Source organism: Tauraco erythrolophus, chromosome 23, assembly GCF_009769465.1.
Source record: "Tauraco erythrolophus isolate bTauEry1 chromosome 23, bTauEry1.pri, whole genome shotgun sequence".
Taxonomy (NCBI): Eukaryota; Metazoa; Chordata; class Aves; order Musophagiformes; family Musophagidae; genus Tauraco; species Tauraco erythrolophus.
In genome coordinates this window covers 1,905,065-1,929,869 of record NC_141487.1, presented here as the reverse complement: position 1 = coordinate 1,929,869, position 24,805 = coordinate 1,905,065, and the positions used below count along the sequence as shown (strand labels likewise).

Genomic DNA, 24,805 nt, shown 5'->3' with positions numbered 1-24,805 from the left:
GTGTTTTCCTTTCTGACAACTGGAATGCCAAATCCTTAGGTGCAGGAATTGGGAAGTGAAAGTGATAAAGGAGAAGCTGCTTTTTGCTCATTTTCTTCCAAACCAGTGGGTTTATACCTCTATTTCCCCAGCCCAGGAGGGAGGAGAGGCCACCTCATCCCATGCAACACCAGCTGCTGGCTCTGCTCTGGGGTAAAAAGAGGGAAAATAAGTCTCACACAATGCAAAGCTGATGAACAGAGCCCGTTTATGCAAACATAATGCAGTTTTGGTTTCTTTTTTTTCCTTTATTTCTCCTTCTGGTTCCTCTTTCACTAGTATTTCTTACTACTGATGGTTTAACTAGACAGAAGTTAAACAGATAAATCATGATGCTTCTCAGAAGAAGGAGTATTTTCCAGCTGCTGGTAGGTCAGCTCCCAGGTCAGAGTGTCTAAACCAGAGGTCATTTAACCTAAATCCCCATCCCATTTTGCACCGCAGCGGTGCTGCCCAGCCCACGGTGCTCTACAAAAGGCACAGTCTGGGAGCAAAGTGGTTTAAACTTTCTTATATTCTTAGAGGAGAACATCTACAGCCTTAAATAAAATCCCTCCCTCTCGCCACGAACTTCATTTTTGCGTATGCAGAAAAGCAGCAAAACTGCAGGTTTTTTCTTCCCAGGAGTTTGCTCAGCAACACAAAACCCTCTCTCACATTTGCTCAGGTCACAATAAAATAAAACAGGATCTGCTTCGGGTGGGAAACTGGGTTTAAGCTTGTTTCCTACACCCTGGCCACAGAGGGAAGAGAGAGCTAAAAAAGAAAATCCCAAAAGGGATATAAATAGGAAACATCAACCTGAACGTTTCTCCTCATTACTAATTGCTTGTGGCTTCCAAAATCTGGGGCAGAAGCTTGTTTTTTTTAAATGAATATTTAGTTTGATGTTAATAAATAATGCAAACTCCTGTGTGGGCAGCAATTGCTCCTGACATGCTCTGCTGTGGCACAGGGTGGCAAGCAGCAAGTTGCCTGTGCGAAACCACCTCCGATTTCCCCTCGTTGGCAACTCGCTTCCCAGTTTTCCTTTGAAAATAAGCAGGGGGAAAAAAAAAAGAAAAAAAAGGAGTGTCCTCCAGCCTAAGCGCTGGCATTTGTATTTCTTCCTCCCAAGAGCAGCCAGAGCTGTTCCCTAGAGAGTAGGAAAGAGCGGATACCCCATGGATGCAAACGCCAGCTGAAACCCAAAGCGCTGCGAAATCGCCTCCTCCTTGGGCTGCTCATCCCCGTTTGGGGTCGGGGAGATGCCGGAGGGACGGGGAGGTGGGGACAGCTGGGGGAGCTCCTGGCATAGGGCTGGGAGGCAGCTGGGCTTCGGGCCAGCAGCCCTCCCTCTCCACCCCTCCCCTCAGAGATCATTTTCATGGGGCTTTAGAGGGTCCAATCCAACCACCCCCTCCTTTCGGACCAGGGGAGTTGTCATCCCAAACTTTGCAAGCTCCAAAAGCTGATTGATTTGCTCCCGGGATCAGTCGAGGAGGAGGAGGGAGGAGTGCTGGGGAGGAAGGAGAGAAGCAGCTGAGTGCTGTCAGGGAGCTCAGTGCCACCCGGAACGGGTGGGGAAGGGTGAGTGTGCCCATCGTTGAGGCATCCGGGCTGCTGCACAGGGAGATGCCGGGGGACCGCACGCTCCGGCTGCAGCACGGGAACCGCATCGAGGCCCTGTGCGTGCTGGGCACCCGCATCTCCGCCGACGTCTACGGGTGAGTGGGACACTCCAACGCTCCCCTTCCTCCCTCCATTTCTGCACCTCCACTTTTTCTCCTCCCCTTTACCCCCTATTTATCCTTCTGCAAATCCCCCCTCCTCATTTTCCCTTCTGCTCCCTCAAAACCCACTGCCCTGACAGCGTGATTTAATGCAATTTGTGGGCAAAACCTTCCCTGGGTTTTGCAAATCTGCACAAGTCCCAGGAAAGCTTTGAGCACCCACGTTTGCACGATGTGGTATTTACCCCCGGTCTGCAACGGCGATGGGTTTGATCCGTTTGCGGTCAACAGATCCAGCGTCATCTCAAAAAGCTGCTGGAGAGCAGAGGGATGAGTGGGATGAGCAGGAGCCACGGGATGGACTGCAAAGGAGGGGATGCAGCTGGGAGAGGGGAGGAAAACAAGATTTAATGACCAAGCAGTGTCCTGGGAAAGCATGTGAGCCCCCATGACACCAACCCTGCTCCCCTAAACCAAACCTAGCACCGTACTTCAAGATAATTATCGCTCCCGAAGGAAAAAGTTTAATGGTTAATTCTGGTTTTTGCTGCTTTTGCAAATTTCACCCTCGATATACAAGCCAAGCAGCACAGTTACAACTCATCCGGCATGTCTCCGGGTCAATTCCGCTCCCAGTGGGATTCCCCAAACCCAGAAATGACGAAACCAAACCAGTTTTTCCGTGCATAATTAAATGTAATTTAACAATTTAAGAAACACTCAGGCAGCAGCAAACGAGGGCTCAGGTTTCCTCTCTCCCCCCAGCCCTCCCCGGTGCAGGTTTGGCGGGGCCGCCGGCATCCAGAAATCTAATAAATGATGCTGTAACGGTGATACGGTGCAAGCTCTCGGGTGTCAGGAGCCTGCACCTCAGGAGCTGCAAGCTGCCCAAAAATAATAACAACCCTGGAAAGACGGGGAAATTAAGGACAAGGAGCCAGGAGAGGGGAAGGGGATGCATGGAGTGGAAGGAGAAAAGCAAGGGCACGTCGGCCTGGGAGCAGCGCAACATCAGCTGCTTTGGGGTTGGATAAAATCACCCCAAAAATTAGAGTTTCCCATGGTAAAGCCTCTCAGTTGGGTTTCCACGCCATTCCGATGAGCTGTTAAGTACCGGGTTTGCCTCAGCTGGAAAATAAACACCGATTTCTCCACTGAAGTGCAAACCACCCAAGTTTGGTTCCAGCAGCACTGAGTGCTTTGGCTGTGATTATTATAGATTGTCATCTGCACCAATGGCTACAAAATGGACTCATTTGGCTGAAATAGCATGTTCTGCCCTAAAAAACAAAGGGACTTCAAGCATTCCCAGGCAGGGAGCAAAGGGCATAGAGGTGCCGGCGGTGAGCGTGGAGACGCCAGCGTGCCCGGTCTTGGCTGTGTTTTGGGCAGTGAAGTTAATTGCAGTGAGAAGCGGGTGTTTTCTGTGCAAAACTCTGAAAATACGGAGTGTTTTGGGCAGGGCGGCCCCGGCCGGGGCGGTCTCCTTCGGCGTGAAACACACGGAGGGGGTGAGCGTGGAGGTGGTGTGCCAGGGCCGAGCGGAGGCCGGGTCAGCCCTTGGCAGTGGGACGCGGTGGCCGCTGGATGAGGGGACGGTCCTGAGGTTCAGCATGAGCCGGGCCAGCACTGAGGTCAACGATAACAAGGTAAGAAGTGGGGTGCTGGGGTGTGGGACCTCCACGAAGGGAGAACATCCTTCCCCAACCAGGGATTTGGGGGTTTGCAGGTAACGGTCAGCTTTTACGCAGAGGGAGGGCAGCCCATCAACCAAGCTGGGGTCTTCCTCACCGGCATCGGTGAGTACGAAGGCTTCTGCGACACAGCACTCCCTCCTCAACCCTTTGATCACTCGGAGTGGGGTGTTTTGACGTGGGCGTAGAGATGGACCCAGGTTTGCTGGGTCTGGGGGGATTTTGCACCCACCCAACCTTGCCGTGCCCTGGGATGATGGTGGGGTCTGTCCATCCAGGCATCTCTCTGGACGTCGACGCGGATCAGGACGGCGTGGTGGAAAAGAACAACCCCAACAAGGTAACTCAGCCTCTTCCACTGCACAGAAAGTCCATAGGCTTGCAAAAGCCTGAGCTCGCTAAGCCCCAGCGGGATGTTTCAGGCAAGCTGGACCTGGGGTCCCGAGGGACACGGGGCCATCCTGCTCGTCAGCTGCGACAAGGAGAGCCCCTTCACTCCAGCATCTGACAGCAACGAGGAAAGGGTGTTCAGCAAAGAAGGTAACACAGCTTCAAAAAAAAAAAAACAAACTCATTTACAGCAAAAAATGCTCCGTTGTTCCCCCTCTTTAACCTTTTTGGAGATTAAATTTTGCTTGGGAACCAGGTGCCCATGAGCTGCTCTCCACCAAGCTGCTGAGTAAGCTTCCAAAATGGGAATTATTATTTTTTTAATGCCACACAAACTAATTGTGGTCAAGCAGGGCGTGAAGCACGGCCAGAAAAATAGCAGAGGTGCCACCGACAGCAGAGCTCGGCCCAGGAATGCTTCACGCAGGCAAAAGGAGCTCGGGGCAAGGCGTGAGGATGGCATCCAGGAATACCTGCCTGTTCCTGGAAAACTAAAACCACACAGAGCCAGCGCCCATCGACTTCTTGAGGCCGGGGATCAGCTGTGCCAGCGCTGTTGGGAGAAGAGAAAAAAAAAAATAAAGGGCATTTGTTTCAAATCACAAGCCACAAGCTTTGCCAGCAGGACCGTAGGTTGTTTTTCCAGCTTGTAAAGGCTGGCAGCAAGGGAAAAGGGATTTCTTGGGATGCAAACTCCAGGAGGGAGCACACAAGCCAGCCAGAGCTGCACTGTGCAATCAGCCATCGCCCAATTTTTTTTTTTTCTTTGCACCCCAGACTTGCTGGACATGTCTCAGATGGTCTTGAGGACCGAAGGGCCACAGCGCCTGCCCCGTGGGTATGAAATCGTTCTCTATATTCCCGTCTCCGACGCTGACAAAGTTGGGGTCTTTTATGTGCAGAGTAAGTCCTTCCTCACCTCCTCCTCCTCCACCCTTCCCTCCTCATTTCTGGATCCATTTTGAGATCCTGACAAGCTCTTCTCTTCCCATCTCTGACCTGTCCTCTCCATGCTCTTCAAATGGCACTTCTGAAGCAAATCATGCCCTCAGCTTCTCCAGATTTTCCCAACATTGAATATTCTCTCTTCTCAATCAACTGGAAAACTTTAGAGAGAACAAGCAGAGGCACAGGACCATAAATCCATTTATCCAAGGTCATCCAGCAAAGGAGTAGCAAAAAAACACAGGTGTCCTGACACCCAGATGCTTTATCCATGATGGCAACATGTTCTACAACACATTTTCTCTCCTTGTTCCTTGTTTTGGGCACAGTGGTTTATTCCCTGGGTCCAAAAGCCCTCATCCAGCCCAGAAATGTGCCATTAAGTAGCTTGGTCTTGCCCTCCAGTACAGAGGTGTTGGCAGGGTGGTTTGGTGACATTGCTGTCCCACAACAGGTCAAAGGGGGTTGCAAGGGCAGAAACCCCATGAAATCACCTTCCCAACAATGGTTCCACCCAAAGAAAGGCTGAGACATCTTTCCCCACCCTTCCTGTGCATGGCTGCAAAAACTCCAAGCCCCTTAACTCCCATTTTAAAGTACTTCTGTCAGTTGTATCCACCCACAGAGGCAGGGAAGCTCCAGCACAGAGGGATTTTGGTACCTCCTTGCACACAAGCAAAAGAGGCTTGAAACCACCACTGAAGTTTTGGAAATTTCCCACTTTTCCCTTTCTCTTCTTGCAGATCCCTTCTTTGGGCAGCGCTACGTCCATGTGCTGGGCCGGAGGAAGCTGTACCACACTGTGCAGTACACCGGTGGGGCCGCTGAGCTCGGCTTCTTCGTCGAGGGGCTCCGCTTTCCTGATGACACTTTCTCTGGGCTGGTCTCCATCCATGTCAGCCTCCTGGAGACCGCGGCTGAGGTCTGGAAGCTCCGGGGAAGGGGCATAGATGGGAGGTGCAACAACCCAAGGGGCATGGAGAAGGGGATGGGGATTGAATGGAGAGCAGTGCCCATTAATTTACCCCAAAATGATCTCAAGGGTAGGATACTTGGGCGGAATAGAGGTAAACAGGGTGCAGAAAGTCCCCGATTTCTGCTTGCCTCCCCCAGGGTATTCCCCACACACCAATCTTCACCGACACAGTAGTGTTCAGGATAGCACCATGGATCATGACTCCCAACACTTTGGCACCGGTGAACGTCTTCGTCAGCAGGTAAAGGCCAAAGGACGATGCCTTCCCAGCCAAACCGGCATCAGCCCCACGGTTTCCCTGGAGGTCTCCAAGACAGGCTGGGGAGGTGATGGGTAGAGGGAAAGGTAGATGGGATATCCATCTTCCAGCAGCCTTTCATCTCCTTCCCTCCTGCCATCCACTTTCCCAGCATGAAGGAAAACTACCTCTTCATCAAGGAGATAAAAAACCTGGTTAACAAGGCCGGCTGCGAGCTGAAGGTTTGCTCCGGCTACATCAACCGTGGGGACCGCTGGATGCAGGTAGGTGGGCACCAGAGGGTGGGCAAAGCTTTCCCTCCCTGCTGATGTACCCCATGCAGGTTTTCCTCCCTTCTTTAGGATGAGATTGAGTTTGGCTACACCCATGCTCCCCACAAAAGCTTCCCGGTGGTGCTAGATTCCCCCCGAAATGGAGGGCTGGAGCAATGCCCCATCAAGGAGCTGCTGGTAAGAGCAGGACAGTCGCTTGCATCGCTCAAGGAGCAGCTTGAAGGTTTTTACACTTAACCTGTTTAACTTTTCCTAAAAATCCCACTTGCACATGGCTCCTTAGAAGCCCTGCAATGAATTGCCTGAAAAAAACGAGACTTTAACACCTCTGCATGCAACTGCATGGAGATACCACCCCATCCACTTCCAGCTGGGAGGCCACCAACAGCCTGACCCCCCTCAAAGCAAGGATCAGAGCCTAATCCACATCCCAGCCATCTGGAAAACTCTTTATCCAGAAGGTGCTGGATGAGAGGGGCAAGGAGGACCTCATGCCTCTGGGAACAAAGGACTCCTGACAAGCTCTGGGACAGGGGTGGATTTCTTCCCTCTGAATATCCAAGCAATGGGCTGGTTTTTCCTTTCCTCCTGTGAATACGCAGCAGCTCCCAAGCAGGAAAGGAAAGTGTGAGAGGGGTCAATTTACTTCCTCGGAAGACAGCATGATGCAGCCAGCTGCCAAAAACACCCCTGCCACGGCAGAGGGCCAGCCACGGGCAAGGCATGCAAAGAAAGCTCCCTGGGAGAGCAGTGACCCTGGCCAGGGCATTTTGGGAGAGCCCAGAAAAGACAAATATAGGAAAAAAGATGGCTTGAATGATCCCTCTGAGATATCACCACGCAGAAAGGGCAGGACATCCCCAAGTAGCCATGAAATCCCTGTCCATGCATCCAAACCAGGCCCTGGCAGCAGCCTCAGCCCTGGTCTTTTCTCCATCAGTAACGGGAGAAGAGGACAGCTCACTTTTTATTGCTGCACGTCACTTTGGGGAAGGTTAAGCGCTTTTGAAAGCATTGAAATACATCGTTTCTCATGCCTGAAATGAGTACACACAGTCCTGGATTCTTCAGATGGGATGGGAATAGCGCCCTGATCCGCTCCTTCGCAAATAAGCCGGGCAACCGCTCTCTGCCCTCTTTAGGAATTGCTTTGCCTCATATTTAGAGAAGCAATTTCAGCCTTTGGAGCTGCTAAACATTATACTCCAATTTCTGTTTTGAAGCCTCCCCTAATCCCCACTCTTATCTTTCCAATCTCATTTTCCAGCTAGGAATATTCAGCCAAAAACAACACACACAAGTCTTCCTCTCGCCCCGGCCAAACCCTAAGCCCCTGGGACCTTGGGCCAGGGAAAAAAGAGACGAGAGGGAATTAGCCCCTCAAAATCAATCTGGAACTGATAGGACTTGGATGCGACCCGCAAACCTGGGATGAACCAGTGACAGTTGAAACCGTACCAGCTCCGTCGTTTATTAAACTGAAATAAGCCGAGAGCAGGTGGTTCATGCTCAGTCCCTCCTGCAGCACCCAGGGAAAGGATCTGACCCACCCCCCAGCCATCCTCTAGAGATGCACCTCAAAAAACGTATGGGGAGCCTAGGGGAAAGGCAGCCCTGCTGCACTCACTCTATCCCAGCTTCTCCAAACACCCTCAATTAAAATAAAGCAGCTTCTGGATCAAAACTGTGCACCCTCAGGTCTCCCTGCTCGTTTTCACCAACCTGTCTATTTGGTTTACCACTAAGGAAACCCAACACTAATAAGTGAGGGGGATTTATTGCGAACCCAACAGACACCTGATCTTGTCCCAAGGGCTCTAAGCTCCTGGCGACTTGAATCAGAGAGCAAGGACAGGTTCAAGGTAGGATTTTTGTCCCCCCCGCTGCCATTTTTGCCCCATTTTTAACGTTGCAATCTCTCCCACGGGCGTTTGATCCTGGCACATCACAACGAAGGGTTAATTACCCCTGTACGCACAACGCCTTAAACCCCAGATGTATTAAGTCCTGAAAATCAGCACTTAAATAGGATTTAAGTGAAGTACAGCCCTTCAGGTGGCTCTTATGCCCGGGTGGATTTACCCTCAGGGGTTGAAGTTCATCTAGCTGAACAAGAGCTACCCAGAAACTCAGCTTCAGGCTACCCCAGCACCTAATTAGCTTAATGCAGACACTTAAGCATCAGCTGCAGGATAGCAGAGATCTCACCCCAGCTCTGCTCCCAGCAATTGCCTTTTACTACTGAGCCCAAATGACCCAGAGACCTTTATCCTCTTGCCTTTCCTTTAGCCTCTCCTCATCCTCAGAGAGGCTTCGCTCTTGGTATTTTTACCCACTGGAGCAGGTCTGAGCCCAGCAGGAAGGATAAAAGCAAAGACATGGAGGCAGGAGGGACTCAGGGCAAAGCCCACAGCCGTTTCTCTTTCCCCAGGGCCCTGACTTTGGCTACGTGAGCAGAGAGCCCCTCTTTGAAGCCATCACCAGCCTCGACTCCTTTGGCAACCTGGAGGTCAGCCCACCTGTGACTGTGGCAGGGAAGGAGTATCCCCTGGGGAGGATCCTCATCGGTAGCAGCTTCCCCACGTAAGAGATGGAAAACCCACATGTTTGGGGGCAAAGGAACCACAAGTGCCTCTAAACATCACCAAAATCATGTTAACGAGCTTAATTAGCCATTTCCTAACCAGCTGCAAACGTGGTCCTCCATGGGGTGGTTGCACCCAACCCCAGTGCTCAATTCTCCACCCTCACATTTGCACCTTCCTTTCTTTCCTCCACCTTGGTAGCAATTTACGTGTATGTACATATCGATACATAAATATTTATTCTCCTTATTTCCCCTCTTGGGGTTATTTCACCCCCAGATCCGCAGGGAGGAGGATGACCAGAGTGGTGCGGGATTTCCTCTACGCCCAGCAAGTGCAGGCTCCCGTGGAGCTCTACTCCGACTGGCTCTCCGTGGGCCACGTTGATGAATTTGTCACTTTTGTGCCCACCTCTGACAAAAAGGTAACCCAAAACCCCACACTGCTCCACAGTTTCTCTCCTGAGACACTAATCCCATTGGGGCACCTCTAGGGATAACCCCAAAGCTCATTTTTTCATCAATCCCAGCCAGTATTTGCTTGGATTTTCACCCCTGTCCCCAAAATGAGGGCTCTGGACACAAAAAGGGACTCACCAAGTTAGTAGTCAGCACAGGTAGAAGAAAAAAGATGCTTGTAAAGGTAGTCCAAGAAATTTAAACCTCAAGATTCATCCAGGCTTGCCAGGGCTCCCAGCTGCTCAGCATCTCCCAGATGTTTTCCAAAGCTAGCTCCTCCCTTTATCATGGTTTTTACTGCTTCCAACACTTGGTCCATCCTCCCCCTTGCATCGCAATGGCAGCCTGGAAGCAAACAAACCAAAAAACCACACAGACAACAGCAACATCCCTCCACTCACCATCTCAGCTCACCCAAACCTCCAGCAACACCCTCCCGGGGGTTTGTATCCCCACCTGGGGCAGGCAGGATTGGGCCCAGCTGCAGCCAGGCTGCAGTTTTCCTCCCTGCCCCAGTTTAACCCCTCGGGGGCAGTTTGGTGGGTATTTGCTGACAGTGCAAATCACCGCACCTCATTTGGATACATCCCCTCAGGCACTAAACAACAGCAAAACCACCTAATTTTAAGAGTTTAAGCTCAGGTCCCTTGCAAAAACAACCCCCTGAGGTCCGCCAAGGCTTTGGATAAGGCACTTTTGGTGACTGCTCTCCCTCCTGCCTCGCCCCAGCGATTCCGGATGCTGATGGCCAGCCCGGCGGCGTGCTACAAGCTCTTTCGGGAGAAGCAGAAGGAGGGCCAGGGCGAAGCCACCATGTTCAAAGGCAAGGGGACAGCGGGGCAGCTTCGACCGAGCTTTGATGTCGGCCGAGACAGCCGGAGCCACCCCACAGAGCAGCCGGCACGAGGGCGGCAGCGCCCGGGAGGGGGACGTGGGGACCTTTTCCCACCCGGATGCCCTTCACGGCTGGCAAACGGGATGCCTGCCCACCATACCCAGCCTCCTCAAGCCCTATTTTGGGAAAGCGAGTGGGACGGGAGGGATAAAGCCCTCTGCACGGTGGGGATGCTTGCTTGGTGGGATGGAGCATCTCTGTAAATGCCAGCAGAGCTCCAGCACGGAGCGGGACAACCGGGCATTCTCACGTCACCCCAAATTAGCACTGTTTTTTTCACGCTTGCCCTTCCCTCCCTGCAGCAATGACACTTTGGCTGCCATTCTGGGCATCCTTTAATTGTGATTTTGAACATCATGGGGTTGGGGAAAGATTTCCATACCTCCATGAGTCCCTCTGGGTCACTGCCACCCACCCGGGACCCGGCCGTCCCAAAACAATGGGTGGGAGTGGTAGCTCTAGTTTTATGGATCTGAGTGGAGAAATTTAGGAGCTAATGACTCCTGTGGGCGGGAGGATGGATGATAGGACTTTTCCAATGTCCTTTCCAACGGGCAGAGGTTTTCTTCCCACCCAGTTTCCCAATAAACTAAGAATTGGGATTCCCAGCAGTCTTAACCCCAAGCTCAGGGCATCAGTATTTTGGGGGTTTTTACCCATCTCTGTGCCATGTTTTAACCCAGGCTTCTACCAGCACTGCTTCATTGATGGGGGTTTGCATTTGCAGGATACTCAGGGGCAGACACAAAACGGGTCACCATTAACAAGGTCCTTTCCAACGACATCCTGGTGCAACAGAACCAGTATGTCCAGGTAATGACCGATATTTCTGGTAACAATTGATATTTCTTGCAATAACCACCCTAGGGTGGTGCAAATCCTTAAGGGAGGTGTTGCATTTTGGCTCCCCTCCCAAGTGAGATGGTTTTGGGGACCGTGCCGACCTGTGTCCCCTCCCTCGACCTGCTCTTCTTGATCCTCTCCAGCGCTGCATCGACTGGAACAGGGACATCCTCAAGAAGGAGCTGGGGTTGACGGAGGAGGACATCGTCGATCTGCCGGCCCTCTTCAAGCTCGATAAGCAGGGCAAAGCTGTGCCGTACTTCCCCAACATGGTGAGGGATGTTGCTGCTCCTTGGGTCCTCCCAAAAAAACAGCTTATTCAGCCAGGATGAGTCCCCAAAGTTGTCCCAAAAAAGCACAACATTTACAGCTACTCAGAAAAAGACAATACCTCCTGTAGTTGGGTTAAACTACGTAGCTTTGGGGTAAAAACTTTTCAAAGGAGTGAAACTGCAAGGCGTGGGGCACATTTTAATGATAAAAAAGGGGAAAAACGATGCTGGATTTGGAGGCCTGGGAGAGGGCAGCTGCAAAAAGTGGTGTCGAGGCCCCATTTTGGGGTGAGGCTGACAGAGGAAGGTGGCTGACAGCTTTTCTTCAGCTTTATCAATCAGAGAAGCCTGTCCTGATGCTACCAGGCTCCTCTTGTGTCCCTCCACAGGTCACCATGATCGTCCTGGCCAAGGACTTGGGCATCCCCAAACCCTTCGGCCCCATCATGGGGGACGAGTGCTGCCTGGAGCATCGGACCCGCTCCCTCCTGGAGCCGCTGGGACTGCGCTGCCGCTTCCTCGAGGACGTGGCTTCCTACCACGGCAGGCTCGGGGAGGTCCGCTGCGGCACCAACGTCCAGCGACGGCCCTTCGCCTTCAAATGGTGGCACGTAATGCCATAGCGGCATCTCCTTCCCCCTCCACCTCGCCCCCGGTGGCTTTTTTGGCGTGTGTTGCTTGTGATTCAGTTAATAAATAAATTTGCTGTGAGGAAAGAGGCAGGAAATTCAATACTAACAGGCGACAATCATGAGAGAAAGGGGGAAAGCCCTGAGGGAGAGTGAGGTGGGGGGCCGCCATTTCAGCCCTTGGCCCTACCTGGTGTTGGGGCAGGCAGGAAGGCCTGGCCACCTCCCTTGTGGAAAGAATTCCGCTGGGAATTAATGAGGAGCCGCACTGGCCTTCTCTCTCCCCAAAAAGGGGGAATTCAGGCATCCTGACTCCGCCATTCACCCTTGTGCCACAGGACGCGCCACACTCAAGATGGCGCCCGCCCCGCGGCCGCCGCCACACACAAGATGGCCGCCGCGAAGCCCCGCCGCTTAACGCCGCGCTCTATGGTCGCGCGAGGGGGGCGGGGTTTGCTTCCGGGGCGGGAGCGGGGTCGGAACTGCGCAGCGCCAAGATGGCGGCGGCCGTGGTCGGAGTCTCCTTGAGGCGCGGCGTCCCCGCGCGGCTCCTGCGACCCGGCCCGCGGCCGGTGAGGCGGCCTGGAGCCGGGCAGCCCTCGGGGGGAGGCGTGGGGCGAGGGGCTGAGGGCCTGGGGGGAGATGGGGGGTGTGTGGTGGGCGGGAGGGGCTGTGGGAGATACGGGAGTGGGCAAAGGGGGGGAGATGGGGGGCGGGAGGGGGTGCAGAGGGGGCTGGGAGGGAGCTGGGGGGTGCAGAGGGGCCTGGGAGAGAACTGGGGGGGGTGCAGAGGGGCCTGGGAGGGAACTGGGGGGGGTGCAGAGGGGCCTGGGAGGGAACTGGGGGGTGCAGAGGGGGCTGGGGCGAGCAGGAGGGGGTCCAGGATGCAGTACAGAATGGGAAAAGGGTTCAGAGTGGGTAGGAGAAAGGGGAGTGGGCTTGAGGGGCAATAGGGTGTGTGAGGGGGATGCTGGAGAGCGTCTCGGGGCAAAAAGGAGTGGGAAGGGGTCTGGAAAGGGTTTAGGGGGAGACTGACAGGAAATTGGGGGTGCGGGATGTCTAGAAGGGGGTTGGGAAGAAATGTGGGAACGGGAGAAATAGGGATATGGGGTAATTTGGGGAGAGGTGAGCAGGGACAGGTGGCCTGGAGAGGGAAAAAGCTCCTGGGAGGAGGGGGTGGTCAGCCTGGAGCAGGGTAGGGACATGACTGGGAGCTTCTGAGGGTGGTTGTGGGGCAGGGAGAGTTGTCAGGGCTGTGGAGGAAGGAGGGTCTGCAGGCACTGCAGGAGCACCTAGGGGTTGCCCCTTATTTTTTGGATTATCTCCTCTACCTCATGGAGGAGGGAGCCCCAGGACAGAGGTAGCTGCATGGGCGCAGGTGCTGTAGCAAATCCCTGGGAGGACTTTCCAAAAACTGTACGAGTACCCACATGTGAAGCAGCGATGGGTCCTGCACCTCCTGCCCCAAAGCATGTAGCCTCAAGTCATTTTTTTGCCGAGCTAGAAGCCACCCCGACGGACCTGAGGGCTGTTTTGCTGTCATTTGTGTACAGACGTGTCGGGGAGCGCAGACGGCGGCTGCGGCCACACCTCGTATCAAGAAATTTGCCATCTACCGATGGGATCCCGATAAGCCCGGGGACAAGCCCCACATGCAGACGTACGAAGTGGATTTGAATAAGTGAGTATGCCCGGGTAGGGAGAGGCTTTGCTGCCAGGCAGGTGTGCTGGGGCCGCGTGTGCTCCAGGTTATCCGCCAAGTGATAACGGAGGGTGGCTGAGGAGTTCTGGAGCTGACAGCTAACGGTGTCAGCAGTCTCGTTAAGCTTCAGGCACTGTTAAAACCTCGTTGGAGCAGCTAGGAAGGTGGTGCCTCAGCTGTGTTACAAAGCACTGTGTCCTCAGCACAGGTAAGATCAGTGGTATTTCCTGAGAAATCAAATCTTACTGTGACCATGGGGGCTTATTTTCCCCTCCTTTACCTGTCGGTGCCAAGTTTGGCAAATAAAACTGTACCCTGAATGCCAGTGTCTCACTAGCTGTCAGCAGTAAAACAGTCACTTCATTTTGTGACTTCTGTGAGGTTTTACCTGTGTCCCTGAGTTGTGTCGAGGACTCGAATGTGTTTGCGGCTTCAATAAGCTTTATTTACGTGGTAAATTTTGGGGCACGTTACAAAAGGAAACTGATTTACGTGTAGCTTGCAGTCCCAGACCTGAAGAGACAAGGTGGAAGGCTTTATTGACTCTTCTCATAGTTTTCTTTACACTCAGTTGCTTCCAGTTTGCAGGTCGTGTTAAACTTGTAGTAACCACCTGTGTGCTTTGGTGTAGCTGTCACCAAGAAAGCTTTCTGCTGTGGTTCTGGAGGGGCGCAGTCTTACCCACGGTGCAGAAACCTTCACGTGGGCTTGTGTACCTTGACTTCCCTGTGCTCCTGAGTCACTGATGTGATCTTGCCAAAGGAATTCACCTCGAGAACTTTCTGAAAGCTTCGTGTACAGAGCCACGCAGCTCCCTGCTTAAGAAGCACATGATGGAGAACTCAAAATTTTTGTGTGACTTGCACCGTTTAATTATTTCTGGGTGTTGCCATGTCTGCCATGTATAAAATTACATAAGTTGTCCAAGACTGTTTTTGTGCGCAGCGCTGCCTCGTGTGACTAGTGAGAACAGGCAGACTCATTAAAACCTGACCCAAAAGGAGAATAACTGGTAGCAAGGCACCCAGTTTTCAGTTGTGCTGTCTGAACTCTCTCCAGCTGAGCCAGATCTCCTGGGCATGAGCAAAAGAAAAGGCTTTTCTCCCACCTTGACCCTGGGGTGTGCCGAGGCGAATGGGTCATGCTGCTGATCAAGATATTTCTATCTTGTTGCCCAGGATTTGCAAAAAAAAGTGTATCATTAATTGTGAGTGATCAAAGTCTTTTTAGGTGCTGCTTGATTGGAGTGCCAGAGGTCAAGCACTGAGACTGCAGGGCGGAGTTAAAGGTTCACTGACTTTGTTTTCTGTTGTAGATGTGGGCCCATGGTGCTCGATGCTCTGATCAAGATTAAAAATGAGTTGGACTCCACTCTGACCTTCCGCAGATCGTGTAGGGAAGGTAAGAAGGATTTTCTGGTCTGCTAAACTGAAGATTGCCCTTCTGCCTCCCTACTCTGCTCTTGGGAGACCCCCCTGCAGTGCTGCGTTCAGCTCTGGGGTCCCCAACAGCAGGACATGGAGCTGTTGGAGTGGGTCCAGAGGAGACCATGGAGATGATGCGAGGGCTGGAGCACCTCTGCTCTGGAGACAGGCTGAGAGAGTTGGGGCTGTTCAGCCTGGAGAAGAGAAGGCTCTGGGGAGACCTTCCAGCAGCCTCCCAGTAGCTAAAGAGGCTGCAAGAAAGCTGGAGAGGGGCTTTGGATAAGGGTGTGTAGTGACAGGATACGGGGCAATGGCTTTAAACTGAAAGAGGGGAGATTTCGATGAGATCTAAGGAAGAAATTGTTCCCTCTGAGGGTGGTGAGGCACTGGACCAGGTTGCCCAGAGAAGCTGTGGCTGCCCCATCTCTGGCAGTGTTCAAGCCAGGTTGGATGGGGCTTTGAGCAACCTGCTGTAGTGGAAGGTGGCATGGCAGGACAATGAACTAGATGATCCTGAAGGTCCCTTCCAACCCAAACCATTCTATGATTCTAAGACTGTTTATTGCTGACAGTGTATGTGTAACCACCAGAAAGCTTCAGGGTAGATGCCAGCCTCTTCCAGCTGCTGCCTAGGAAATACCTCAATGGATAAAGTAGTAAAGTTAAAGCTCATTCACAGGGCGTAAGCGCACAACACTGAGCTGTGAGCAGTGTGCTCCAACAGCCCCAGTTGTTCCTGTTCCTGTCCTAATCTTGCTCATCTTGCTGCCCTGCAGTGCCGGACCGCGTAGGGAGACGCAGTGAGAAGAGGTTACGACAGCAAAATTGAAGGTGCAGACATGGTGCATGGGAATGAATTGTAGGGGCTGCTTTATCTAGTGCTGCTGTGGAAATAAGAAAGGGTGTAACTGGAAGAGTAGTTAATGACTTCTAGGAATAGCTTCAGGAATCTTTTTTTTTTGGCCTGTTGACTAAGCAAAATGATTGATTGAGGCAAAGGCCATCTGGTGGTTTGATGTTGCAGAGCTCCTGGCTCCTCTCAGACAGGTACAAACCAGCATGTCTGTTTAAATGCGCTAAAACTTCCCTGTCCTGGTGACTTTCCCTGTAAAAAAATCCCAATCCGTGGATAATGTTGGGATGCTGAGCCTCAAATGATAGTTGTGGAAATACAGGATGCCTTTATGGAATGACTTTGGATTTTAATTAGGTGGGTTTGCAGATACAAGAAGTTTAGGTGCAATCGATGCCTAAAGAAGTTTTGACTTGGACCTAAAGGTCCTAGAATGAAAAGGAAGCTTCAACGCAGCCGTTTCCTGTCGGATCTGCGTAGCAGGCGGAGGAATTTCATACAGCGCGGTCGTTCCCGGTGTCTGAGATTTAGAAAGCCAACACTCGTCCCAGCAGCTGGAATTAATTGCCCTGAATACTTTCCTTTGAGAACCTGAAGATGGATTTTCAAGCTGGGCTGAAAATCTTGCCCCTTTTCTACCGCGCGGAGCAGGGAGAAACCCAACCCATCCCGTATTCCTGCTGCCTGCTCGTGGGTCCGTGTCTTCAGTCCTGGTTCCCTCTCCAGCTGGCTGGAAAATACTCGTAACCGTTTCTCCCGTGGGAGCAATAACCTTCTTCAGGTGGCAGCGAGGGGAAGGCCAACGCGTCGGGCGCTGAGGCGGGCCCGCTCAGCGGTGTGAGGAGCGATGGCGTTTTGCAAACCTTGGCCTTTCCTGGCCTTCATCTGATCCTTCTGTTACTGGGAGATCATTAGTGGTGTCATTTAATCCGTTTGTTCAGCTATTTTTATGCTGTTTGTTCTGGTGAGTGTCTGTCCTCTCACCTTTGGGAGTTAACGAATGCCGTGGATGGCACCACGCTACCCCGCTGCGGAAGGCATGGAAAGAAGCTTCTGTCTTAGGGACTTTGTTTTGTGTTCCTGACCTTCAGGGATGGTTTTGGCCGTAACTGTAGGGCCGACGGGGGATGCGCCTGGTTCCCATTGGGCCAGTGCAAACTGCATGAGCTTCAACAAGTCAAAATGCAAGGTCCTTCACCTGGGTCGGGCCAATCCTAGGCACAAATACAAGCTGGGCACAGAGTGGGTTGAGAGTAGCCCTGAAGAGAAGGTTTTGGGGGTGTTTAGAGATGAGAGGCTCAACATGAGCCGGCAGTGCGCTCGTGCGGCCCAGAGCCGACCGCGTCCTGGGATGTATCAAGAGAAGCGTGGGCAGCAGGGCGAGAGAGGTGATTCTCCCCCCTACTCTGCTCTTGTGAGACCCCACCTCGAACACTGCGTCCAGTTCTGGTGTCCCCACCATAAGAGAGACATAGATCTGTCGGAGCGTGTTCAGAGGAGGGTCACAAAGATGATCCAGGGGCTGGAGCACCTCTGCGACGAGGACAGGTTGCGGGAGCTGGGATTCTTCAGCCTTGAAAAGAGAAGACTTCGGGGGGACCTAATAGCTGCCTTCCAAGACCTGAAGGGAACTTACAGGAAGGATGGGGAGGGACTTTTTACAAGAGTCTCCGCTGATAGGACAAGGGGAAATGGGTTTAAGTTGAAGGAGAACAGATTTAGATTGGATCTTGGGAAGAAATTCTTCAGTACGAAGGTGGTGAGACGTTGGAATAGATTGCCCAGAGAGGCTGTGGATGCCCCCTCCCTGGAGGTGTGCAAGGCCAGGTTGGACAGAGCCTTGAGTAGCCTGGTCTAGTTGAGAGGCGTCCCTGCCCATGACAGGGGGGTTGGATTAGATGGTCTCCAAGGTCCCTTCCAGCCTGTGCCATTCTATGATTCTGTGACCTCGGCGTTAGCTGCTTTGCATCAATCCGAGCTTGTGCTTCCAACTTGTGAACAAAGCCGAGTGCTTCCCCCACCCTGCAAAACTGCTGAATGATGCAAAAGGGATGAAGTGTCCAAGCCGCTTGTTCTCTTCTGTGGAAGGAAGTTGAACGCTAGGAATGTGTTTAGGCTTTAATGAAAGCGACTCCTGTGTTTGTTCTTTATTTAAATATAGCAACGCGTTTGGCCCGGTGTCAACGTCTGGCGTTTTCCTTGTCACGTACAGAGCTGCTTGCAGACAATCCGGGGGCATTTCGGGACCAAGAGGATCTTCTTCCTCAAGTGGAATGAGAGGGTAAATATCTAATGCTTTATTTTTTGTCTCCCACTCAGGCATCTGCGGCTCTTGTGCGATGAACATTGCGGGTGGAAACACGCTGGCCTGTATCAAAAGAATTGACCCCGATCTCAACAAGATCACTAAAATCTACCCTCTCCCCCACATGTATGTGGTGAAGGACCTTGTTCCAGTGAGTATCTGCCTCGGTCAGCTTGCGACCAAGGGTGACGGCGTTCCAGGCAGCGTGGGGTTCGGATTGGGTTGGAAGGGATAACGTTGGGAGGTGCCAACGAGATCAGGTCTCACAATTCGCGTGTTAACACCTGCTGGTGTTTTCTGAGTTGGGTGGGTCTGAGCTGCACAGCAGTGACTAAATCTGTCCTCATCTGGGGGAGCGTGACCAGCTGAGGTACAAAATGCCGCCTTCTCTTGAAGCAGCAGCGGATGTTCAATCTCTCGTGAATCCATTCAGCTTACTAAACGTGACCTCTGTGCCTTCTGCCTCCTAGGACTTGAGTAACTTCTACGCACAGTACAAATCCATCGAGCCTTACCTGAAGAAGAAGGATGAGTCGAAACAGGGCAAGGAGCAGTACCTGCAGTCCATAGAAGACCGTCAGAAACTGGTTACTACTTCTTTTCTACCGTCGAAATCCCTTCCAGATAAGACCAGGGTTAAACGCTCACAGGCAGTAGCTTCTAGTTCCTCTAATGACAAAGCTGTCTGGTGCAAAACCCGACGTGGGTGGAATCTGCTCCCTGAAATGCAGTGTCATGGCATGCCTGCATTGCCAGGGGTAACCTTTGCTAATGAAACGCCGTCGTGGTTGCGATGGGGCCTCTGATCTCGTTTCCACTGTCTGCGCTGCGAAACGGTGTGCTGTTTGTAAAAACACCGTGAAGGCTACAGGCTTGGAATATTCCAACGGAGATAAGGCACTGCGGTTCGTGCTGGCACGTAGGCTGTCAGGCTCAGCGCCGTCTGCCTTCTGCCTTGTCTCGCTGCAGCACGCTAAGCAATGCTCTCGTGTTGCTGCTTGCTGGTTTTACAGCCCTAAAAGCTAAGGGCAAAAGCTAAACCCTTTTGGATGTGGAGACTAACCCAAGTACGATGTGTTGGTGCAAGTCTTCAGATACCTGCCTTGAGCCCTGCATTACTTGGAGGGGTTTTTCTGGGAACGTAGTGTTATTGGTCCAAAGTTTCTGCATAAAGCTGAAGGGTTGGAACAACTGGGAGATAATAGCTTTTAAAAAAAGCTTGTAGTGCAGCTGAGTTCTTGTCTGGATTTCCTTGGCTGCCACTGTTAAGTATCATTAAATCAGCAGTTTCTCTTTTTGCTGCTGATCTGTCTTGATGGATCCATCGCTCGCTCCACGGTTTAAAGGCTCCGCTGCGAATCGTCGCTGCGGAGCTGCGGCTGAGTAGGCACGAAGCGGGCAGGCAGCCTAGATTTTGGTGAGTGGTGAGAGGGAGGTGAGTGTGAACAGCAAAGGGGAAGGCTGTTCAAAGGGGACTCAATGAAAACACGTGAGCTGCAGCCTGATTCTCTGCGGCGATCCTTGAGAGTTTTCCATTATGTGTTTGCTGTGGAGTTAACATTGGATGAGTAGATCCGTCATGTGCCCGAGCTGTCGGCAGCACCACGGAACTGGCGCTGTGACGTCTTAACAAGCGCAGGATTTTACAGAGTCTCTGTCCAAGGACAACTGTTAATTCTCCTGCACCACTTCATAATGTCCTTGGATCCATATATAAGGACTAAAGGGTCTCTCCCTCCACATGGTGTTCGTAAAGCAGCATCCTTGAAGTCTCTTTCTCGCTCAAGTAGAAATAAGCAAACCTAAAAGTGGCTGCAAGAGCTGCCTGAATATGTCTCACAACTACTAAACTTGCTCTATGTCTGGTTTCTCTTGCTCCTCCTGTGTGCAGGAGGAACTTGGATACAGCGTCAGCTGAAAAACTCCCACCTTTTACTAAAAATGACCAATTGTTTGAAATGTTACAATTAGAAATAAAACAAATTCAGAGCAAGAAGGTAACTTCAACTTAAACAGCTTAGGTGAGTCTTTCCAAAAGAGCAGTCCCTCTAAGGCAGTAAACCTTTTGCAAGCTCCCGGGAGTTTTTGGCATCGTGTTATCTTTCTAAAATAAATTTAATGAGACCCTTGCCCTAAAACCAACTTTGAAATACATAGTTTAAGCCAGACTAGACTCTGTCTTTAGCCTGGGGATGTTGATCTGAGCTAGGAGACTGGGGAGACCTCTGCTTGTCAGACTTTTAACTCTTTTCTACACAGAAGTGATGATGGGCAGATCTAACATTGTTCAGTGCCCAAAATAAAAAGGTCCTCGTTTCTGTGAAAAATGGCAGAATGGCTAAAGACTCGCACGATTCCTCTTCTGGAAGTGCTTGGGAATCCCCTCCAAGCACATGCTAAACTCGGAGCTCTCCTCCCCTGGGCTGTTGGGCAGACTTTGCTCTTTCTTCTCCTCTTTAACACGGCCTTGAATTGTTAATTGGTTACAGATCTGCTCCTTTCCTCAGCCGCTGATTGGGACAGGCTGGAAGGAAGGAATGCAGGAAGATGAAGCAGTTTTCGCACTTTTCTTCGGCTTATGCTTTTTCCCCCACCCTGTTGTCACAAATCCCTGGTTTATTTTATGGGTCGAGTTAGGAGGATTGCGCGCATGTCGTTTCAGAGGACCTGCACGTAGGAATCGCTTCCTTCCAGCGTAAGGTTTTTCGGAGCCGCTCTTGCGGCGAGTCGCTGGTGAGGGACGGACGCGTTCCGTGTAAACCCCGTCTTTACAAAAGGCTTCGTGGTGGCTTTCTGGAGTGGTTTGACTGTGGTCTCCCGCCCCCGTGCAGGACGGACTCTACGAGTGCATCCTGTGCGCCTGCTGCAGCACCAGCTGTCCCAGTTACTGGTGGAACGGGGACAAGTACTTGGGTCCTGCGGTCCTGATGCAGGTAAGGATGGATCCCGTTTCTCACGTGGGGCTGCTGAGGGACTCCCTGTCTAAAAGCGGCGCAAATACTTGCGAGCGTACGTGGGATAATATTACGTAGTCCAGATCCTGGACCGGAATTCCCGAGTTAGGTGTTGCTTTTAAAAATCTCCTGCTGATTACCACACCTTGCCGGCGCGTTCGGTGTGCCAAATGCCGCTGACTTTCAGGCCTACCGCTGGATGATCGACTCCAGAGATGACTACACAGAGGAACGCCTGGCACAGCTTCAAGACCCGTTTTCCCTCTACCGTTGTCACACTATCATGAATTGCACAAGGACTTGCCCTAAGGTACGTGTACGTCCTGCCCGTGTCCCTCCTGGGGTTACTGGCTTGTTTCTGAGCACCTCGTTTCAATTTCAGACCAAGAGGAAAATACCCACTTAGTTTTTTGTTTTCCTTGAGTTTGCCTCGGCTCGTTTAGCTGTTTGGAAAACAGCGTGTTACCAGCAGTGACTGTACAAGAGGACGCAGCGAGCTTTGCGTGGAGCATCCCAGAAACATCTCTTCCTCGTGAGCGAGGCTGTGACTTTTAGGACCCATCTGTTGCCAGGATTTAGGATTATGACAGTAGAATCATAGAATCGTAGAAGCACAGAACGGTTTGGGTTGAAAGGGAACTTAAAGATCATCCAGTTCCAACCCCCTGCCATGGGCAGGGACACCTTCCACTCCACCAGGTTGCCCAAAGCCTCATCCAACCTGGCCTTGAACACTTCCAGGGATGGGGCAGCCACAACTTCTCTGGGCAACAGAGAAGTGCCTCACCACCCTCAGAGCGAAGAATTTCTTCCTTATATCTAATCGAAATCTCCCCTCTTTCAGTGTAAAGCCATTGCGCCGTGTCCTATCACTACACACCCTTGTCCAAAGCCCCTCTCCAGCTTTCCTGTAGCCCCTTTAGGCACTGGAAGGTGCTGGAAGGTCTCCCCGGAGCCTTCTCTTCTCCAGGCTGAACAGCCCCAACTCTCTCAGCCTGTCTCCAGAGCAGAGGTGCTCCAGCCCTCGCATCATCTTCATGGCCTCCTCTGGACCCGCTCCAGCAGCTCCATGTCCTTCTTGGACTCCAGAGCTGAATGCAGTATGCAGTAGGGCGCTGGTGGTGCGAGGGGCGCTGCCAGAAACGGATCGGGGAGGTGTCTCTGGCATAGTGCCATCGGTGGTGCGCTCCCTGTGAGTGGCACGCTGAACCCGCGCACGGCGCAACCTTAAACTCCGACGGCAGCGGGCCGTCTCTGATCTGTCGTGACACTTGCGTAACGAAGGCTACGGGAAGTTTTCAGCGCCTTTGAGGGACGTGTTTTATGCTGACGTCCTGACCTCAGGGCATTTCCCAGACAGTCTGTGCTTTCTGGTGTTTCTTTGGAGAACTGAGCACGCTTTCCCAAATCAGAGCGTGCCACTTCCTCGTCTTGCGATGACCTCGTGCCAGTTGTTGGGCAGATTATCAAGTTTGCTTTCCTGCCAACCGTGCTGTTTTCCTCGCCAGCCTTTGCTGGAGTAATTCTGCTTGAGCAGTGAAATAATACGAAAGCAAATGTTTGGGTGGGTTGAAAATGAGATGAGAGGTGTGGGTTGACGAGTGTTGGTCAGGAGGAGGATTTTTTTGGGGTGTGTTTTTCGAAAGTGATTCACTGACTACAGATAATTCCCTCTTTGTAGAGGGAGCCAGCTCGTGATCTGGTGTCACCCGTAGTTCAGCTAAAGGTGAAGCTTCGACTCAAAGATCTGGCCATACTCCGGAATGTGCGTAGCGCAGGGAAACAGCACGCTGAGACTTGGGCACTCGAGTTTGAGACACCTTTATGGTTAATCACACGTTTCCACTCGCGTGCTCTAATCCTGGCTGTCGACTCCGTCGGCTCTGAAAGACCGCGTGGTGAGCTCAGCGCCCGGGTGATTTCCTCTCCATCCTCTGTCCCACGGCGCCGCCGCTGTGATCACACCAGTAGAGCAGAGCGGTCGTGAGCCCCTTCTCGTTCGGAGATTAGGCACGCTCCGTTTGGTCGCAGAGCTGCAGGATTAAGGCCTTTGCCACATGACCTGTGTCTGTGTTGTAGAAAAAAAAAACCTTTCGGAAGCTTAGCTGGCTTTTGTGTGAGGAGCGCTTTCGTCTTGTGACTCCGTGTTCTTGCTCACTTTAGTGTCCTCCGACACGCGGCGTGTTTTATCTCAAACGAGGAGAAAAACTGCATCTCTGTACAGTCGCTGTCGAGCTTTTACGAGGCAGTTTGCTGTCTCCAAGAAAAATCATCTCGTAACACCCCTAAAAGTGAATTCGGTCCTGCTGGAGCTTTTCTTGAAAGTCCCTATGGCTCAGCCGCTCGTTCTTCTCTTTGATCCTCGCGTTGCTGATTCAAACTGGTCCTCCAAAGTCAAAGGAGTGTTTTTCTTCAAGCAACGGGAAGCGCTGTGGGTTCAGCCTCCGGGTAGAGCTCCGAGCTGGAGCGTTGGCATCTTTACTCCAGGCTGACTTGCTCTTCCCTCAAAAATTGAGGCTGGAGCGTGGCAGACCTGCGTCAGCACACCGTAACCGAGGGGCTCTGCGTACCATAACGCCCGGCCTGCCTGGAGCAGGGCTGTCCCTTGGTGTCCTGGAACCCGCCAGCGTTTGAAAGGAAGCATATTATTAGACTGGACACCAGCTTTTTAGGAAAAAAAAAAAAACAAACAACAGAAAAGGAATGCTGAGCACCACCTCTGCCAGCTTTTTTTATGAGTAACAGTATATTTATGAGTTTACTGTGACTTAAATCGGGGTAAGGGAGGGAGGATGCTCTAACATGCCTATTTCCAGAGGAGTTAACTGAAACTTTTCCCTTTTAGGGTTTGAACCCTGGCAAAGCCATTGCTGAGATCAAGAAGATGATGGCGACTTACAAAGAGAAGGCGACCGCTGCGTAACGCCGTTCCCAAACTGGAAGCGCAACCCGCAAACGTGCTTTACCTGGAAGTAATTTACACCTGATTTAGGAAGAGGAGATTCCAGCAGGGAGCTCGGTGTTTTTCCCATAGGTTTGCATGTCCAATAAATAACTGTAAAGAACACATCAGAGTTGTTAATTGATTAACAATATTGATCTGCTGCCTCGATCGTAGGATCCCAGGGATCTGCTCTCAAATCCCCTGGACTCCTTGGTGAGGAGCAGAGTGAGGACCTGGAGCTCACAGGGTGCAAGCAGGTGGCAAAACACTGGTGGCAGTGCCACCAGGAACGATGTGTTTTCCACTGCCCTGCTGAAATGTTTATTTTTATTCCAAAAGATGAAATTTATTAGAACGAGGTTGAAGCTTTCTCTTTGCCCTAGTACAAGTGATTTGATTTTTTTTAACTCCAGATTTCTCAAACTTGCGATGTTTGCGGTGGGTTGTTGCTTGAAGCAGTTGTTTTGCGCTTCAGGGAAGTGGATGAGAATGGAAGGATTCTCCGTTTTGTTATTTAATAGATTGATTTTTTTTTTTTTGTCTAGATGTAGTAAAAACAACTAGAAATTTTCATGATGCTGCTTCTGAGACGTGGTGGCAGTAACCGAGATGCTGCCAGTGGCTTGAGGAGGTGTAAAAACAGTTGTGTACCGC

General features: G+C 51.9%; 2 protein-coding genes across 2 annotated transcripts; both read left to right on the top strand.

Moving 5' to 3' along the window:
- The first annotated feature begins 1,653 nt into the window (after positions 1-1,653).
- Positions 1,654-11,968, top strand: LOC104369686 (protein-arginine deiminase type-2). Its single transcript, XM_009980420.2, has 16 exons — positions 1,654-1,745; positions 3,214-3,400; positions 3,481-3,550; positions 3,724-3,785; positions 3,868-3,985; positions 4,613-4,738; positions 5,524-5,702; positions 5,894-5,997; positions 6,167-6,278; positions 6,357-6,464; positions 8,719-8,870; positions 9,152-9,296; positions 10,060-10,153; positions 10,953-11,038; positions 11,212-11,340; positions 11,730-11,968. The coding sequence occupies exons 1-16, from the start codon at positions 1,654-1,656 to the stop codon at positions 11,961-11,963; spliced, it is 1,998 nt and encodes a 665-aa protein (XP_009978722.2). The 3' UTR covers positions 11,964-11,968.
- Positions 11,969-12,451: 483 nt separating this feature from the next.
- Positions 12,452-24,267, top strand: SDHB (succinate dehydrogenase complex iron sulfur subunit B). Its single transcript, XM_086625630.1, has 8 exons — positions 12,452-12,541; positions 13,523-13,650; positions 14,987-15,072; positions 18,268-18,404; positions 18,724-18,840; positions 21,085-21,186; positions 21,395-21,517; positions 24,053-24,267. Exons 1-8 carry the CDS (start codon positions 12,467-12,469, stop codon positions 24,128-24,130), a joined length of 846 nt encoding a protein of 281 aa, XP_086481756.1. The 5' UTR covers positions 12,452-12,466; the 3' UTR covers positions 24,131-24,267.
- The last annotated feature ends 538 nt before the right edge of the window (positions 24,268-24,805 follow it).